At 47.4% G+C, this 18,359-nt stretch overlaps 1 protein-coding gene across 2 annotated transcripts; it reads right to left on the reverse strand.

Moving 5' to 3' along the window:
• Nucleotides 1-4,047: 4,047 nt before the first annotated feature.
• Nucleotides 4,048-6,339, reverse strand: LOC104591014 (U-box domain-containing protein 9-like). Of its 2 annotated transcripts, none has more exons than XM_010249783.2 (2): nucleotides 5,843-6,339; nucleotides 4,048-5,348 (listed from the first exon to the last, which is right to left on the reverse strand). In XM_010249783.2, exons 1-2 carry the CDS (start codon nucleotides 6,083-6,085, stop codon nucleotides 4,266-4,268), a joined length of 1,326 nt encoding a protein of 441 aa, XP_010248085.2. In that variant the 5' UTR covers nucleotides 6,086-6,339; the 3' UTR covers nucleotides 4,048-4,265. The 2 variants fall into 2 exon arrangements, with proteins under 2 accessions (XP_010248085.2, XP_010248086.2); XM_010249784.2 differs by having other exon boundaries at nucleotides 4,048-5,549; nucleotides 5,843-5,982.
• Between the last annotated feature and the right edge of the window lie 12,020 nt (nucleotides 6,340-18,359).

Raw genomic sequence — 18,359 nt, forward strand, 5'->3', positions numbered from 1 at the left:
GAGGCAAGTCAGCTGGCCTCTTCTGGCCATATTCTCGGCATTGGTCCCCCTCGGCCGGCCTTTTCCTTCGATCAGCCCTAGCATTGGTAAGCACTGGCGGCCGAGGCGTCCTCTCGGTTGGCATCATCTCCCAAGGTGCTTGTCTTTGCAATGGGCCCTCGCCTGGTGTCCTCTTTTAGGACTTTGCCTTCTCCAACACGATTTGCTTGGTGTCGATAGGCATCTCTACAAAAAAAAGAAAAAAAAAAAGCAAACATATCAGTACTTATGTGAAAGAAAAGGAAAGTTGACGTGTTAAAGATGACAGTAAGAGTTCTCATACCAAGGCAAGTGGGGCTGAGACCAGCCAACACCAAAGGTAACTCCTCCTCCACTAAGGTCTTGGCCCAGATCACCCCTGACACTCGGATGCGGGTAATCACCTTGACTTGATCGTCCTGAAGATAAGGGATGGGTTTCTCGACAGTCAAGTTCAGCTCCCCCCAACCTGACCTGAACGACCAACCTTGAGGACAAGAAACAAAGAAGAACTTATTCTTCCAATTGTGCACGAACGTGGGGTTGTCAACAGCTTAGCCGCAGTGAGCCTGTAAATAGTATATGCCCACCTCTTGAGGGTGCGGCCTCGGCATGAGCATGCCTCGGAAAATCTTCTGGGTTAGCTCTACGTCTTAGAGCCGATCCATCACCAGCATCGCTATAATGGTCCTAAGGGTGTTGGGGGCTAACTGGCTGATTGAGATGCCATACCACCTCAACAGCTTGGAGATGAGGGAAGGAAGAGGGAACCTAAGGCCAAACTCTAAGTAGTGCTGGTAGACACAGATTTCACCCTCCTCCAATGTCTACGGCCGATCACTGGTGTTAGGGACCCTAAGCCTACAAGTCTGAGGAATGTAGTACTTCTTGGCAAGGGCCTTCACTTGCTCAAGGTCAAGGATACTATCCAGCTCGGAGCGGGGAAGATGTCCCACCATCACCCCTCGAGTCGCATACTTGGCCACCATCCTCGAACTAAGCTCAGAAATTTCCTCGCCCTCAAACACCTCGGAAGACCCCAAGGACCCCTCGACTTCCCTTGGCCTCGTAGACCCAACGCTTTCATGGGGAGAGTCATTGCCCCTTTAGCTGCACTCGGTGCCTACAGGGGCAGTCCTCTCCCTCAACACCTCGATCTCAAGCCTCGGAGAAGGGACTTTAGGCTCACTCGAGTGGCCTCCGCTACTGCTAGCAAGCGATGGGGTTTGGAAGGAGCTCACTCCCGAAGGATCAGGGAGGTCATAGAACTCAAGGCCGAAGTTTGAATAAGACATCGCTATAGTTGAAGTTCTTTACCTAAGAAGACGAAGTCTAAAAAAGGAAAGCGGAAAGGAAGGCCAAGGTCTCTGAAGTCTAAAGCTCTTGAAAGCAAATGGCAAAGGCGAACTCAACTAAGTCCCCTATTTAAAGAAAAATGGATGGCCCAGATCACCTCCAATCTAGCGGCCATGGAGCAACTGCCTCTATGGCCCAATCCGGCGATCGACACACGTGACAAGTCTTGGGAAGACAAAATGACGCCGAGCAAGTTGATCGGTCCGCTTGTTGAGTCGGATGGTTTGCCCAGCGATCCTGAACCGAAAGTAGCGCAACTTGACCAACTTGGCGCTCGTCTTGTGTACGAGCACGGAACGGAAACCCATCCCACGTACGGTTACGACTCGGAGCCCATCTCGGGCACGATCCTGACCTGTTAATGTGGGGGACCCATAGTGCGCACGGTCTACACCGAGCGCCGAAACCCATCCCTCGTATGGCCCTCAACTTGTCAATAGCAACACCCATCCTGCGTACGGTCATGGCACAACCACTTGCCACTAGTGTCACCCTCAACGACCACCAGTCGAGGTCGACGCATCACATAGACTTGCCATGATGCCAGTAAAGTGCAAGACCAGGGGCACGTACGTCTCATACCCATATCCAACATGGGCCCGAACTTGCAGAAGTTGAGGTCGACGCCTCCACACGGCAAAACCTCTATAGCACTCCTCAGAGGCGGGATCGAAGCCTATGCCGACGCCGTTGTGATCAAAGATGAAGTACCTCCTCGGAAAGCCGAGGCCCTCACCAAAGAAGGCCACTCAGTGTCTCCTAGTAAGGATAACACACTCTCTTCGGCTGAGGCCGAGGTCTTCAGCTAAGACCTCCACCACGGTCTCGAGAGTGGGGGGCAAATGATGTAGGCGCTTATAGTAAGGACCAATGGCATGCCCGCGCGTGGCAGAAGGCAACGCGTAGAGCAGACCTAATGGGAGCGTCGCCTAGAGCAGAGGCCGGCGTGCGATGCGGGACCAATGGCACAACTGCACGTGGTGACCTCAGATGGCCACGCTCTCAATGGCACCCACCTACCTCAATGCGGTCTCAAGTATAAATAGGGGGTGATCCCCCCCAGTTGAGCATCTAGACTCTTCACTACTGAGAATTTCATTGTCTCCTTTATGGCATCATCTGAGCACTCTTAACTCAGGCCTCGTCCACCCCTCGTCACACCCTCACTAACTTGATCGTCAGAGTCCTCGCCTCGGGTTAACACCCAGGGCCTCTTACATCTTCTCTCTCTTCATAGGGCTGACCTATTGGCCCTCGGCAACTGCAAATCTCAGACTCATCGATCAGCGCTCAGTTCGGAAGTGAATTTACTTTGTTGCACTCGGCCCATCCAAGGCAGCAACAGTTGGATTTCCTGCAAGTAGAATGCAAGCATAAAATAGTTCTGTTTGAGAAAATAACAACCATATACAGGTGTATATGGCAAGCAAGAAACAATGCAGCTGGTACTACAAGTCCAAGAACATCTAAGCCAGTTGAACACCAACCACTACGTTAGTCAACTCTTGCCGAGCAATTTTAAATTCACAGCAGCAATCAATTCCACCAAATGCTAAATTCTATATTCATGTGGATGGGTCATTCAGTAGCACTAATATTCATGCTGTCATTGGAATCTGTATACATTCTGATGCAGGTATACACATCATGGAAGAAAGTACCTGAATTGAAGCATGGGGAAGGCAGAGCTCCAAGCGCTTTACATAGGATTACTAGCAACCAGGAACACAAACAGGATGGTTTTTCGCTTCACGCTGATGCCAAGGAAATTGTAGATAGGATCAATACCAACATCAAGCATATGGCACGTGGCAGGAACTCTTGCAATTTCATCAGATTCTCGATGCTATGTCTTTTGAAAATTGTGTAATACAATATATAAGGAGACAGAACAATATGAAAATTGTAAATACTCCTCTGCCATGTACTAGCTCTGGTTTTATCTTAATGAAGCTTACTTACAGGGAAAAAAAAAATTTGTCTTGGCTGCACTGTTTTTCAAACAATTCTAGTTCCTTACACCATTACCAGTTGAGTCTTCGTGGATCGATCAATCAAATCATGTCACTTTCTTTTGCCCCTCATTCTGTCAATCCTTTTGTCTCTCTTTACCCTTATTTTCATTTTTTTCTGTTCATTTCTATTTGTACCAGAGCCAGACTACCCAAAATTTGTTGATATCAGCTACAATTTTAATCTATTCTCACTACTAAAACTAGCATTAAAGAAAGAACTAAGCAGCAGCAGCACCAACAAGCGAGGGTGGGTGGAGACAAGTATGGTAGGATCCCTACATGTGGCTCATCATTTCACTAACTTGTTCTCCATTCATTCAGTGGACCACTTCTTCTCTGGCCATTGTTGCCAATACCATTAATGGGGTAACCATTAACCTTTCTACAATATCTGTTGTATTCAGATGATGAGTATAGCTAATAGACAGTCCAAATTTTGATGGGTCATAGTACTGATATTCATGTTTCTACCACTAATACTAAAACTACTATTTCACTATGACCAAACAAAGGGAATGAGCTCCTTGAATGAACACTCTGGGTGTAGTTGGGGTTCAATAGCTACTGCAATTACCATTGCCACCCGTTGCTATAGTTCAATTATCTAGTAAGACCACATGAATAGGAATTATAAATGAAATGGAAGAGGATGAAACCCTTACCAATAAAATTTTGCATAGAATTTATTTATGATGAAGAGGAATCTTGGCTTAAGAGATACAGGTCTAGTGTTCTGTGTTACCCATAAGTCTAGGGTTTGAATATGAAACATGTATGTGAATGTAAATCTTTTTACAGAGTACCCAATTGGACAAATGTGTAGGATGTTGAAAGAAGAAACAATATCTACAGAAAATATGTTGTAAAGGGAATTTGTCAGGCTGTATGTGTATTAATAGCAACTCTATTAAGTCTCTCCAGGATGCCGTTAGCCTTTCTCTTAGCCCTTGGTGTCCCATTCTGTGCAATCTGTGACATGGTGCCATGGGCATTTTCGTCTGCTCTGATTTCCTTGCACTTTGTCCGATCAGAAAAACAAATGCTGTAGAGGATAACCACACAGTTCTCTTTATTGTGTCCAGAGGAAGTCTCTTTGATGATGCTAAGCAAACATGGCACAGCACCATGATCAGCCATTTCCTTAACAGCCTTCTGATTGCTAGATAGCATAGCAAGGATTGCTAGCAACTCATCAACCAATATCCGCTCCATGATCTTCTTTAGGATCACCTCCACTGCCCCATCATCAACAGTTCTCGCCCTGTTCTCGAAGGTGAAGCAAAGAGTGAAGATTGCTGAAGCTGCGTCCTTCATTGCTAATGGGTGTCCTTCATCTACAAGCTTGATAAGGGGTTTAAGAGCCCCTGACTTCCCAATTAGGACCTTGTTGGAATCGAGGGCTGATAATGTGAACAGGGCTGCAGCTGCATTTCTCCTTGTATCAATTGTTCCAGACATTAAGGACTCAACAAGCAGAGGAATTGCCTTCGGAGTCTCTGCAACAAGTTTTTTGTTACTGTCATGGATTGAAAGATTCAAAACTGTTGTTATTACATCTTCTTGGAGGTCAGGAACAAAAGATGCCCGGCCTGATGTGATGGGCATGAGCAATTGATCAATGGCATGTGGAATCCGGCCAAATAGAATCCTGAATGAGGTCTCTCGTTTGGTCAGCCGCCGGAACTCTTTTGCCGCCCTTTTCTGCCCTGAAAGATTATTAGATAGTATAGCGTCAAGCAAAGACTCAAAATGTTGTATGGCTACCTGTGTGATCCCTTCTTCGTCGGAATCCTGAGCTGGGTTAGGTAGCTTGATTCCCTGGTTCTTGCACCATTCAGAAATGATGTCCTGGACCAAGAGATTGGGAATTAGAACGGATTGGGAGATGATCTCTTTGGACTTGGGGCAAATCAGATTCCCATCTTTTAACCACTTCTGAATAAATGGTCGATCATAGGTCTGCATGTATTAAAACAAAGAGGAGCATCAAAGAAACAAATAGCCGTACCGAGATTAGAAATCAAACAGAATTTATATCATAGTAACATGAATTAGAAACTGAATTACAGTGACTATCACAAAGAACTATCTGCAGCTTTTTGAAAAATCACAGGTAACAGCTAATCAGCCACTGAAAATCTTCCAATTAAGATTGTAATCCTTCAAGAAAGCAAACCAACAATCTCAGACGTTTCTATCTTCATTAACCCTTGTCATCTTAAGGAGTAATATAATTAAGTAAATATGAAAATTGACACTCAAAAATTCTTTTTCCAAACAAAATTCATTAGTTATAAAAAGAAAGACTTATGATTGAACACCGTGAATACCCAAAACCAGTATCAAATAGAAACGTTTTCGACTTGATCAACGGTACACAAACATGAAAGAAAAACGAAGAAATAGAACAAATCATTGACGAACTAGAAATAAACTATAACCATAAACCTAACCTCTCCGCTAGCCAAGACAACAGGGTCCTTCATGAGTTCCTTGGAAAGAGGGCACCGGAAAAGATCGGGACACGCGATAGTATCAACCTTATGCGAGAGCGACTTCTTGCATTTAAAATCCTTCAGAGCAGAGAGAATTTCCATAGCTTGATCGAAAGTTTCAGGCCGGGAGTCATCTTCATCCAAGATTAATTGGATTAACCTACTCAACTCCTTACTCAACTCCATCACCTTTGACACCATTGTTGGATCAGTCCATTCGCCATTTATTCCAAACTCAATAAAATCAAAACTCCTAGAATTTAAACAACCCAAAAACTTCAAAAAAAAAATCAAAAACTCAGATCAAACTCAATTCTCGCGTCGAAGATTGAGATTACTTCTTGCATTCTTTCTCATAGTAAAACAAATCAATTAACCAAACAATGTAAACCCAAAAAAACGAAAAAAAAAAAAAGACAAAACGAATTCTTTCTCTCCGTGTAGCGCCGTTCGATTCTCGAACTTGAATTGGATGTAAATAAGAGAAGTGGGGCCCACCCTCCACATTGTTGGCCGCACAGCTGGCGAATCCGCCGATGGAAAATGTTTGTATGTTTCTCACTTGTTATCCACGTCTGTTCCTATTGCACTTGAAATGCAATGAAATCTTTGTCGTAAACTCTTGCCCGCACTTATCAATCGGAACCGTCCAATCCTTTTGTAAATGATTACCGGTAGAGTAATCTCATTTGACGGTCCAGATGGACAGATAGAGACGATTAGAACCGTATGTATGATAGTGCCGTCTGTTATGTTATGTGTGGTGAGTGTAGCCTAGCTTATTATGTACGCAGAACGTTAGCCATCAGTAGATTCTACCTTCTATTTACGATAATGCCCCTCCTAGAGTTCACATTATAAAGGTATTGCCGGTTTGCACTGAGAGGTTGGTTTGGGACTTTGGGTTGTGACAGTCTGACAACATATTGACCTTCATTAATGCTTACAGACTACTGAGTACTAACTAGTGTCTAATGAGGGAACAAATGGACAACCTGACAAAGATACTGAAACACCGAATACGTTGACTTTCATGGATCGGTCTAATACCGGTAGATTGAAAGGACGGGGAATACCCTTCCCCGATTCTAAAATTAATCCCATTTCCGCCCTCGAAATTTGTCATCCATCTCCGATCTCCGGCGGGCATGGATTTTCCGGCGAAACCTAAATCTTCGAACATTTTTTAGATAATACAATTTATTTAAAAATAAATAAATTTGCTTAAAATAAATAAAAATTTTAAATTATAAATAATGTTTTAAATATATTTTGATATATATAAATAATATTGATTTAATATAAATAACACTTATATATATATATATATAATCGACGTTGGGTGTGGCGGGGACCTTAATCCCCATCCCCGACCCTAACCCTGATCAGGATTCCTATTAATCCCCATCCCCATCCCCACCCTACCAAAACAATCCCCATCCTTGACCCCATCGAGTCAGGGAAGTCGGGTCCCTATCGAGGATGGGGAAAATTGCCATCCATATCGAGCAGCATGTAAGTGGACCAGACCCCAATTATTAGTCGAATCCGATTTATTCAAATTGGTGGAATATTTGTTGGGAAAAGGAGGAAGGAGTTGAATTTGAAGGGAAGACCAAAAGAAGACGAGGAAGAGAAGTGTTCGGGTGATGGTTGAGTTCGCTAAGGATGCCATGTGGCAGCTTCATCGGCCCTTCTCTCTCTAGCCACGTCGACACCACATGTAATGGAAGAGCACAACTAAGGAGTGTCCTACATGGACAAGAAAGTGGACCCCAGCGAGGAAGAGGAAATCTCCTGAAGACCTTGGTAGACGACCTCATCCCAACAACCCCGGAAGCCCTATCCATTTAGGACACAGACACCTAACTATAAATAGGCATTCCCCACTCAAGGTAAAGGACTTTAGGACTTTTTGGATGAACACTTTGTGAACATCTTTGCACTATCTCTTCGGCTCGGACCAAGCATTATTCCAACTTGTTCAACCTGGCCACCTCTTTCTCTATCGAACTAACTTGAGCGTCGGAGTACCTACCCAGGGAACAACTCCTCGGTCCTCTGAAATTTCTCCTAGTTGCAAATCTCAATGCGCAGCTTCGTCCTCCCACCTCCGTTTCGTCCAATTGGCAAGATTATTTGATTGTGTCCTCAGCTCGTAACACCTCAGATCGGACAACATCAGATTTCCCAAACACCTTTCCGCACACTCAAAGCATGCCCAAAAACACATCTAACCGTTCTGGAGACCATTGCCCATCTCTAGGATCCCGCTGGCTTTGCAACTCTCCACCTTGGGAGCCCCAACATCATGTTGTGGTCGATCTAGCCATGATGGAGACGCTAGGGCAATCAGCTCACCCTCTCCAAGCTACATGCCCTACCACAAAAGCACCTACTATAGCCAATCCTCACACTGAGGACCCCTAAAGGGCAACACAAACAGGCAAAGGGCCTAGTCCCACTGCGAATGGCCATAGCCATCCAAAGGATCTGACTCCCCAACCCGGCCTCATGCACACGATGCCCACAGTAGATCTCATCACTCCGCTAAGGTGCCAACAACAGGTCAACTCGGTCAACATCTACAACAGTCGCCAATCTCAATAGTCGAATCCAACTCAGTCCGAGATCGATCTACAATCCCAAAAGGGGAGAAGTCCACGAACACAGTCCAAGCCGATAGAGATGCCGAGATCAAATAGCTAAGAGAGCGCTTAGCCAAACTAGAGTGCAGCCAAGCAGATAGAAGCGTTGCCCCTCCGATAGCTAGACCAATAAAGCAGCACCACGGTCAACAGCCCGCCAAAGAGCCCATCTTCATCCAAGAAATCGTCGATGAGCTTCCCCAACTAGATGGCGACATACTCATTTCAAGAAGTACGATGAAGCCTCGGACCCCAATGACCACATTGAGGGGTTCAAGGCAATAGTGATGCTACATAGCTCCTCTAAAGGCCTCATGTGCAAGGACTTTGTCGCCACCCTCCATGGAGTCTCAAGAACTTGGTACGCCTCCCTTCCTCCACGGTCCATATCCTCGTGGGAGCAGATGGAGACACAGTTCCTAGCACAGTTCACCACCAACCAAAGGCACTAGAAGATGTTGGCCAGCCTCATACAAATGCGACAAAGAAAATGAGAGACCTTGAGGGAATACTTAGCGAGGTTCAACACCGATGCCCTCCAAGTCTGAGCTCTAAACCAATCAGCAACTATGATTGCCATCATGAACAGAATGCACTCTTCGATGTTCAACTTCTGTTTGCAAAAGAACCCTCCTCCCAACCTAGCCATGCTCATGAAGCACAGGCAGAAGTATATGAATGTCGAAGAGGCCTAGACGCTGCGTAGAGAGGATGAAGACTAGCACGACCAGAAGTGCAAAGACCATGACAGTTGAAGACCGAACTGAGAGACCAAGAGGCTAGACCGTAGACCTCACCGTAGACCGAGGAATAACAACCTCGGTCAGGATAAGGTTGAGGACACTAAGCCAAAGAGTTCAACCAATGAAGACCAAAAACCTCGGTCAGCATAAAATCGAGGATACTAAGCTAGAGACATTGGCAGCAAAGACCAACGACCTTGGTTAGCATAAGATCGAGGCCACTAAGCTAGAGACCTCAGTCAGCATAAGACCAAGGCCACCACACCAAAGACCTCATCTAATAAGTATCGAAGACCTCCGACTAGCCTGAAGTACAAAAGAACGGCCCACACTCCCTACCGACCGGCCTAATTCTAAAGCGCAACAACTTAGAAAAGCAAAAAATAACATAGAAAGGCCAAATTTCCATTAATAAAAAAAGAAAGTTGATGCATTGATTTAAGCTTGGCATACCTATCTGTGTACAAAAAAAAGAAGAGAAAAAATAGCACATCAATTGTTAGTTGGGGAATCCTCGGCTCACTCCTGGGCGTTAGCTACAACGGTATCCTTGTCAAGTTCTTCGACATCAAATGGGTCGAATCCCTGAACGGCTTTGGCTGCCTTCGGGAAGTGACGCATCACCCTCCGCTGATAGAGAGTGAACCCCTCTTGCTAGGAGTTAGTAGCATAGTCGTCCATCTTGTTCTAATGTGCCTCCAAAGCCTTATATTCAGAGACGCCCTCTTCCTTTGTGCAAGCAATCTTCACCTTAGCCTCCTCGAGCCCCCTCCTTAGTACATCACGCGCCTCCTTGAGATCATGAATGCGGCCCTTAAGCTTATGAAAAGTGTCATCCCTCTCCTCGACGTAGCGCTTCAGCTTGGCCAACTTTGCCTTCAGCTAGGCATTTTTTATCTCTCATGACTTGTAAAATTGCCGCAGTCAATGGAGGCGGTCGACAAGGCTGATGACCAAGTAAACCCACTATAGAGCATCGAATAGTTAGTACAAAAAAAAGGGAGAGAAACAAGGAAGAATAAGTAAAGCCAAGCTTACTGCCATGACCTGATGGAGTGACACGCTCTCTAGGAAGTTGCTGGTGTGACTGCTAGCTTCCTTCCCAATGTTGGGGAGCATCACACCCAGGGCAAGTTGCTCGGCCACCCCTTTTGTCTCAAGGGTGTCCTCTGGCTGAACTAACCACTGCGACACGTACACTCCGGCTAAACCCTCAGTCATAGCTTGCTTTGGAGCATGCCCCCTCTACAATGAAGACCGCTCCAGCTGGGCCACGGCCTCCTCAGAGTCAACCATCACGCCCCTAGGGTGTGTGCTTGAATCCCAGCAGCTTGCACCTTCCTCGATGTCACGACCTTCATACACCGAGCTCTCTCCTTAGCACCATCCATATCTGAGTCTACACAATTCACCTCAGAGTTAGACAAGCTCACTAAAAAAGAGAGAGAGGAATGACCACACAACCCACGGACCAGACTAGGATTAATCGGCGAAAGGGCACATCAGCCCAGCCATGGTCAACAATCAAGACGATTTGTATTCCCCGATGTGGACACACACTATCCTCCTCATAGTAGTTAACTCCTCATTCAACAATTCAGACTAGGAAGGACCCTTATACTTGGTCCTCGAAATGGATACGGCAAAGGATAACGACCAACCTCCTTGACACTTCACAAAGAGAAAACCCTCTTTCTAGTGTTTAGTGGAAGAGGGAGCCCCAACAAGCACCTTGGTGTTTGGTCTAGCCGACAAGTAGTAGAACCCTTGCTTGTGCTTTTTCAAGTGGAGAAAATATCTAAACATCAGCAGGGTGATCTCGATGCCATTGAGAGTGCAGTAGAAGAGCAACCCGACCAAGTACCGAAATGAGTTCAACATCAATTGAATAGGTAAGACCCGATACCACCTCAGGAAGGCCACTACCCTTGGATCTAAAGGGAACCTAAGGCCAACTATCAAACTATGGACATATACACTAATCTCCTTGGAATGGGCCGAAGTGGCTTATCCCCGATCCCAAGACACCTCAGTTCGTACACATTGGGAATATGATACACTTCCCGGATCTGAGCCAGGTTGGCCCGGGAAAGGCTACACGAAGCCGAAGCAAACCACTCTTCAGATTTCACATCAACCTTGGTCACCTCATTGACATCAATCTCTCGGATCTTAGCACTTCCCTCATCACTGACCTTGACCACATTAGCATCGGTCTTTGGCGCCTGATGGTGCACAATCCGGTCGATCCTAGCTACCAGTTACCTCGCCTCTAATGGAATTGGAGGTGCCTGAAACAAGGAAGAAAACGAAGACTTTCGGGGAGGAACGGTTGGAACACTCCGAACCTCAAGTTAGTGCTCTTGAGAAGGCAAGGGAAATGAAGAACTTCAAGACCAGAAAGCGCAAGAATCACATACCTCCTTCTTTGAGAGATGGGGGCCTTTTATAATCACCCTGTACACTTACTTCCATACCTCTACCAGTTTGGGTATCATTACCTCCGCCAGATCGGGTGTCATTTCCTCTGCCAGATCGAGTGTCATAACCTTTGCCAGTTGCCCATTCGGGTGTCATAACCTCCACTGCCAGTTGCCAGTTCGGGTGTCATAACCTCCATTGTTCCTTGTCAGGGCCGTCTCTGCCACGTCTGAGATGGCGGTGGCAGGTGGCCGTTGGAGGGCGGCTGTCATGTGTCGGACCCCTAATCAGTCAGGTGCACCGCCTCCGTGTACGGGCTTCCTGGGCCTCAGGTACGGTTTTTCAGTTAGGCGATTTGGAGCCGAAGTGGTGTGCGAGGTGAAGTCTTGAGTTCGGATAGAAGTATGGCCTGAATTGCCCCTGGGTGGGCAATTCAGTTTTTTTGCCTTTTGTGCTCCTTGTAAGGCTCAGGACCTCGAAGGGAGAGCTCGGGTTTCTCTTTGGGGAGCTTGGGACTCTTTAGCTCGGAGCTCGGGTTGTAGGTTCCTCCTTTGGGGGAGCTCGGGACTTTTTCTCGGAGCTCGGGTTGTGGGCCCACTGTCGTGCCGAGCTGGCACTTCTGCCAGGTCACTCTCGGTTGCTTCCACGTGTCGCATGGCCAAGGGGTCAGGTCAAATCTCCCTCCATCAATGGCCCCCACTCCCCATGCCCGGGGTCCTGACCCGGCATGGGGAGTTCACGGGATGATGGGTGGATTTGCCTCGGGACACTTTGGCCTTGGTTTGGAACTTCTCCGGTCTGACCTGCTTGTGTTCTTGGCTCAACTGGGGTTGGCTTGGTTCGACCAGGGGTCAATCCCGAGCTGCGTGTAGCTCACGTGCGTAAACGATTTCAAATTTTTGAATGTCAAAAATGCGCGCCAAACTGACTTTTCCTCGGGGGGTGCGCAGCCGATTTCGTGGGGAGCCGTTGGATGGTTTCGATCTTGGTCATTGATGCACGAGTACATTGGCTATAAATAGTAGGGGGGCCCTGGTCACTTTCCTTCGCCATCCTTCAGCATTCGTTTCTTGAGCTCGCGTCCAATGCTATCAGCTCGCGTCACTTTTTCATAGTCCGGTAGCTTTTCTTGGTGAGTCCTCAGCCTTCTCTTTGTTTCGATGTCTAGCTCGAGTAGTTCAGATAGTCCACTGGGGGGGTCAGATGTTGGTTCTACGAAACGAGTTGCTGTCCCTAACAGCTTTAGTGTGTCTGAGGCGGGGCCCGAGGTAGAGCTCGAGTTCGAGCCCGTAGGTCGAGTCACTTCGGGTGCCAGATAAGTTCGGACCTTCCACTATGACGCCTGGGAGGCTTTGGTCCCTTATTGTCTAGTACAACCTGCCCGGGGAGTATACTTATATTTTACCCTTGGACGACTTTCCTTGGGAGCACGGTCCGGACGAGATCGTGATATTCCGGGAGCAGCTTGTTGTCGGGCTGCGTCTTCCCTTCCATCCCCTTATCGTCGAGGTCATGAACCACTTCGGCGTCACTGTAGGTCAGCTTCACCCGAACTCCATCCGTAACCTTGTCGGGACCATCTCCCTGTGCTGTGAACACTGCCTTCCCTTGGACCTGGAAGTTTTTTCTTCTATTCTCATGCTTAAGAAACAAGCGGGTCCCCTGCCCGGGCATAGGAGGGCGTACTACTTGTCACCTTGCCCGAGCTTCAAGCTCTTACACGATCTCCCAAATAAGGTCCCGGCATGGAAGCGGGACTACTTCGTGGTTCGAAGTGCTACGGGGTGGTCGTTTCCTACTGAGTGGGGGTTGGCCGTTCCTGACCCCGGTGTTGCGTTAGACGAGGATACGGTGAAGGGCCTCCAGGACTGGGCCCGGCTTGGGCTCAACTACGAAGTCTACCTGATGGAGGACAAGCTTATTCAGGTCGGTCTGAGTTCGGGTAGGTTTCTTGCTCAGAGATACTTTTGTTAGACAGTTTTGTATGCCCTTAGCTTCAATCAGAATGATGTACTTTATGAGTTTATTGTAAATGAATAAAAGTGCATATTTGATTCATGTTCCCTTGGTATGTTTCTGTGTAATACCCTTAAACTGGACACTTAATGAGACTCGTGTTAGTTTAGAACGTTCACGGCCGGTGGATCGGTCTGGGGAGACCTATCCTGACAAGGCTGACACTGTGGTGCCACCAAGTCGGTTGGGGTGGCCTGTCTTAGTCGCTAGGGTGAGACCCTAGGCACATACAGTGTAGGATTAATAGAACCTTTGAACCGGACCAGATTTCCAATATTGCTCTGGACCTTGGAGATAGATGGGCAAAACTGGAAAGTTACACCTAACCCCTAGACTCGATTATGATACTACACTAGATGTTGGATTGGGCTGTCTTTGATGTACCATTCAGTGAGATCCTTAGCGGGGGTCAAAACCTGGGTATGTTGGGACTGTTTGAGAATTCATTTGAGTGGGTGATCATAGTGACAGGATCAGCCCCTTTGTCGGACAAAGGTAATGATCGGGGATGCACTCTCATTGATGGAAACCAAGACTGCCGGCAGCCGATTTCAATCGTTGAGATTTGTTTTTGCAAAATATATTTTATATGAGATATAAAATTATATATATACTATGGTTTCTAAAATTTTTGCAAGAAGGTTTTAATTCTCGGGATCCATATAAGCTGAGAGCGCAACACTGTTCCTTGCAGCCGAGGGAGAGGTATTCTCTTGTCGGGCAGTGTTTGATCATTATGCGCTGGGAGGTTAAGTGTAAGACCATTGAGGATAATACCTGATGGGCTAATCTTGCATCTGCCCACAGTCCCTGGGTGTTACAAGGTGTCTTGGCCCAGGGACCACTTAGGGTAAGTGTTGGGCCTATAGAGCCCATTTGATGGGTTTTAGGGGGTGCACTGTCTTTAACAATGTATTCGGCCAGGCCTTGTAACAAAGGCTGGGCCGAACCCATGTGGCTGATGTGTAGATCAATGTTTAGGTCCCACGCCATACAAGGAAACCCAACTGGGCAGCAGTTTGGAAGGTTAAGTGAGTACATAAGCTTAATGGGCCTAATGCCCATTTCGAACTGGGCTATTTATTTAATTAATTATGGGGCGAATTCTGAGATTGATTAGTAGATAGGATAGGGTCTTAATCCTATCCACTCAGAGAGTCCAGATCTGAATGTGATTCAGATCTAGAAACCTCCTAATGAGATTAGGAGAAAGCTAATCCAATCTGCAGATAAGATAAGGGTTTATCCCTATCACCTAAAGAGAGGTCTTATCCAAATATGATTTGGATAAGTTGCTCCTAATTGGATTAGGAGCTGATCTTTTAGGTTAACAAAAGAAGGGGGCGGCAGCCTAAGAAAATAGAGACATTTAGACCCTATTGAGAGCAAAAAATCACAAGAGAGAATTCTGCACCCTGCGAATACTCTCTTGCCACCTCCTTACTGCCGCCGCCATTATCTCCAGTTCGATCTCCAGTCCTTGGGAGAAATCAAGATCTGATCTTGATTCCAATCTTTTGGGAAAAGATTGGTTGGAGCTGTACTCACAAGCCATTCAGTTGATTCTTGCGAAGGGTCAAGTTCTTTTGGAAGAACATTGCTGATTCTGCTCCATCCTGCACTGCGCCATCTTCAGTGGGAGCAAATTTTGGATCCTTCCCTGGGCGTGAACACCTCCATTGGGAGATATTGTTTCTTCGTATCAGGTACATCCTCCCTCCTACTCCTTTTGGTTCAGATCTGATTTGGTTCATGGTTCAAGATTGATCATTGAAAATATGTTTTCCAAAATAGGGAATTCGAATCCCTACAAAGATGGGAGAAATTTTTTGAAATTCGCCCAGTCCATTCCGCAAGACTTGGACGTCCATGTGATGGATATCCCATCCGTTCAACTTTTGCTTTTGTTTTTATTCTCGTTTTTTAACGTCGAGCTCCTTTTTGCAAGTGTTATGGAGGTAGAGAAGACTCGAGGTGTGAGTCTGTTCAATGGTATGAAAAGGGAGGAAGCAAGCTGCTAAGCGGGTCCGCGCCGATCCTTCCCTGGTTAAGGAGCCTGAGGCACCGAGAATGGAGCCTCCCGATGAGCCCGAGGTGGCCCCTCCATTTCAGGAAGCGGCAGGGGTCCCCTATGCCAAAATAGCTTATACTCGAGTTGTGCCTTCAGGCTTAGGAAGTCACGATGAGGTTGGGAGCGTGCTGACACCGAGCTACACTCTCCGAAAAAGAAAGAAGGCCATTTGCCCTGAGGAGGTCGCATAGTGGTCCGATCTTCCTACAAATCTCATAGGCGCTCGGGCTGCCTCTCACGCCATGGTGGTAAGTCGAAGTAGTGTTCTTTTTTTTTTTTTACCGAGCTGATTTGTCCTCGTTTTGGTAGGTGAACTCCTCTATCCACGCTTAGGCAATCCAGGGGGAGAGGGGTTTGAAGCGAGCACAAGCTGCCGAAGCGGCTTCCCGTTCTACGCGAGCCGAGCTATCGAGGTCTCGGAGGGACAAAGAGGCCCTAGGAATGGTGGTGAGACATATGGTGGACTTGAAGTTGGACCTGAAGCATTAGATCGAGTACCTTCAGGATGATATCAGGGAGAAGACTCAGATCTTTTCTCAGGCCGTCGAGGAGGCAAAGGTGAAAGCTGTCGAGGATTACATCGCTTCGTCGCGCTTTGACGATATGATGGTGGGCTCGTACAGAAGGGGTTTCAAGTTGAGCCGATGGATGATAAGGAACATGTATCCCGAGCTCGACATTAGTGCCATAACCACTTTGCGCATCACTCAGGAGATGGCTGCCGCAACTGATGATAACCCAGATTCCGAAGACGAAGCGGGACCTTTGGGTATTATCGAAGTCCCTTCTGAAGGCGAGGAAGATGTACCTCCAGGCTTGTGAGCTCGTTTGTGTTTTTTGTTTTTTTTTCTGTTTTTTTGATGAAGTGTAAACAAGTTTGTTTTGCAATGAATACTTCCTTTTTTGGCAAAGTGTTGAGCAATGAATACTTCGTTTTATAATGAATACGCCGAGCTGACTATGTTGCCGAACTGCTAGACTTAGGCCCCGAGGCGAGTTAACATAGTAAGGCTATGTGCCCGATCTGTTCTCTTCCTGGGTTAGTTAACACAGGCTGAATTGGGCCCTGGGCTATGCACCTCGGGATCCATACTTGTGGTGTCGAGGTCCTTGTTTGCTCGGCATTCTGGGCCTTAGGGTGCCGAAGTCTTTGTTAGCTCGGCATTCTGGCCCTTAGACTTTGGTAGTGACTCATGGCCTGCTTAGTTTGATCAATTATAGGTAAAATCGTGTTAAGTTGACAATGTTTCATGCCCAGGGTATCTGTTTACCCTCCAGGGTCTCGAGCTCGTATGCTCCCCCAAGTACTCTCTTTACTCGGTAGGGTCCTTCCCAGTTCGACCTGAGTTTGCCAACGCCGGGCTCAGGTACCATGACCTTGCGGAGAACCAGGTCGCCGATGCTGAAGTTTCGTTTCTTAACTCTGGCGTTGTAGTACTGAGCTACCTTTTGCTGGTATGTCGCGGTCCTAATGTACACGAGGTCCCTTACCCCATCAAGTAGGTTGAGGTTGGTACGTAGCTCGTCATTATTAGTGTTGTCACTGTATGCTTCCAACCGAAGTGAGGGGATTTTGATTTCGGCTGGGATGACTACCTCCGTGCCGTAGGTGAGGTTGAAGGGAATCTCTCCAGTGGCGGTCTTTTCTGTAGTTCGGTATGCCCATAGGACGCTGGGTAGCTCGTCTGCCATAACCCCTTAGCTCGGTCTAGCCTGGCTTTCAGTCCGCGGAGGATAGCTCTGTTCGTGACCTCCGCTTGACCTTTTGCTTGTGGGTGCGCAACCGACGTGAAGTTTTGCCGGATCCCCATGTCTTGGCACCACTCTTGGAATTTGATGTCCTCGAACTGATTGCCATTGTCGGAGATCAGCACCCGAGGTAGCCCGAAGTGACACACTATGTTCTTCCAAAAGAAGTTCTGGACGTTTCGAGCTGTGATGGTTACGAGAGTTTCAGCTTCAACCCACTTGGTGAAGTAGTCTACTACCACTACTAGGAGCTTCCTTCCTCATGTTGCTGGCGGGAATGGCCCGAGTAGGTCGATACCCCATTGCGCGAAGGGCTACGGGCTGGTGAGGTACTTGAGGTCGGCGGCGGGATGGTGGTAAATATTGGCGTGCTTTTGGCACTTCTCGCACTTCCTGACTAGCCCGACAGCGTCTGCTTTCATTGTTGGCCAATAGTACCCTTGTTGTAGTGCTTTCTGGGCGACGGCCCTGCCCCCCAGGTGTCTGCCACATAGGCCTTAATGGATGTCACGGAGTACGAGCTCGACTTCAAGAGATCGCAAGCAGCGCAAGGAGGGGAGCATGTAGGATCTTCGGTACAGCCGTCCGTCTATCATGACAAACTTGGTTGCCTGGCGCTCTACCCTCCTGGCGGCGTTGTGTTATGCGGGGAGGGTTCCATGTGGCAGGAAGCTCGCGAGTGGATTAATCCAGCTCGGTTCTACCTGGGCGACAGGAGCGACCTCCTCTGCCCCCCGGAGAATGCTAGGCCGAGGTAAGTCCTCTACATACACAGTTCTCATGGTGTTGTCACTGGTGCTGGCTAGGCGGAACAGGGCGTCGGCCTC

Source organism: Nelumbo nucifera, chromosome 1 (genome assembly GCF_055504915.1).
Source record: "Nelumbo nucifera cultivar China Antique chromosome 1, China Antique-T2T, whole genome shotgun sequence".
Taxonomy (NCBI): domain Eukaryota; kingdom Viridiplantae; phylum Streptophyta; class Magnoliopsida; order Proteales; family Nelumbonaceae; genus Nelumbo; species Nelumbo nucifera.

Excerpts from the sequence above, each read along its gene's own strand:
- LOC104591014 (XM_010249783.2), bottom strand. The coding sequence starts at position 6,085 with ATGGTGTCAAAGGTGATGGAGTTGAGTAAGGAGTTGAGTAGGTTAATC. Across the intron at positions 5,349-5,842 it reads TTGTCTTGGCTAGCGGAGAG|ACCTATGATCGACCATTTAT; the intron begins GTTAGGTTTATG and ends TAATACATGCAG.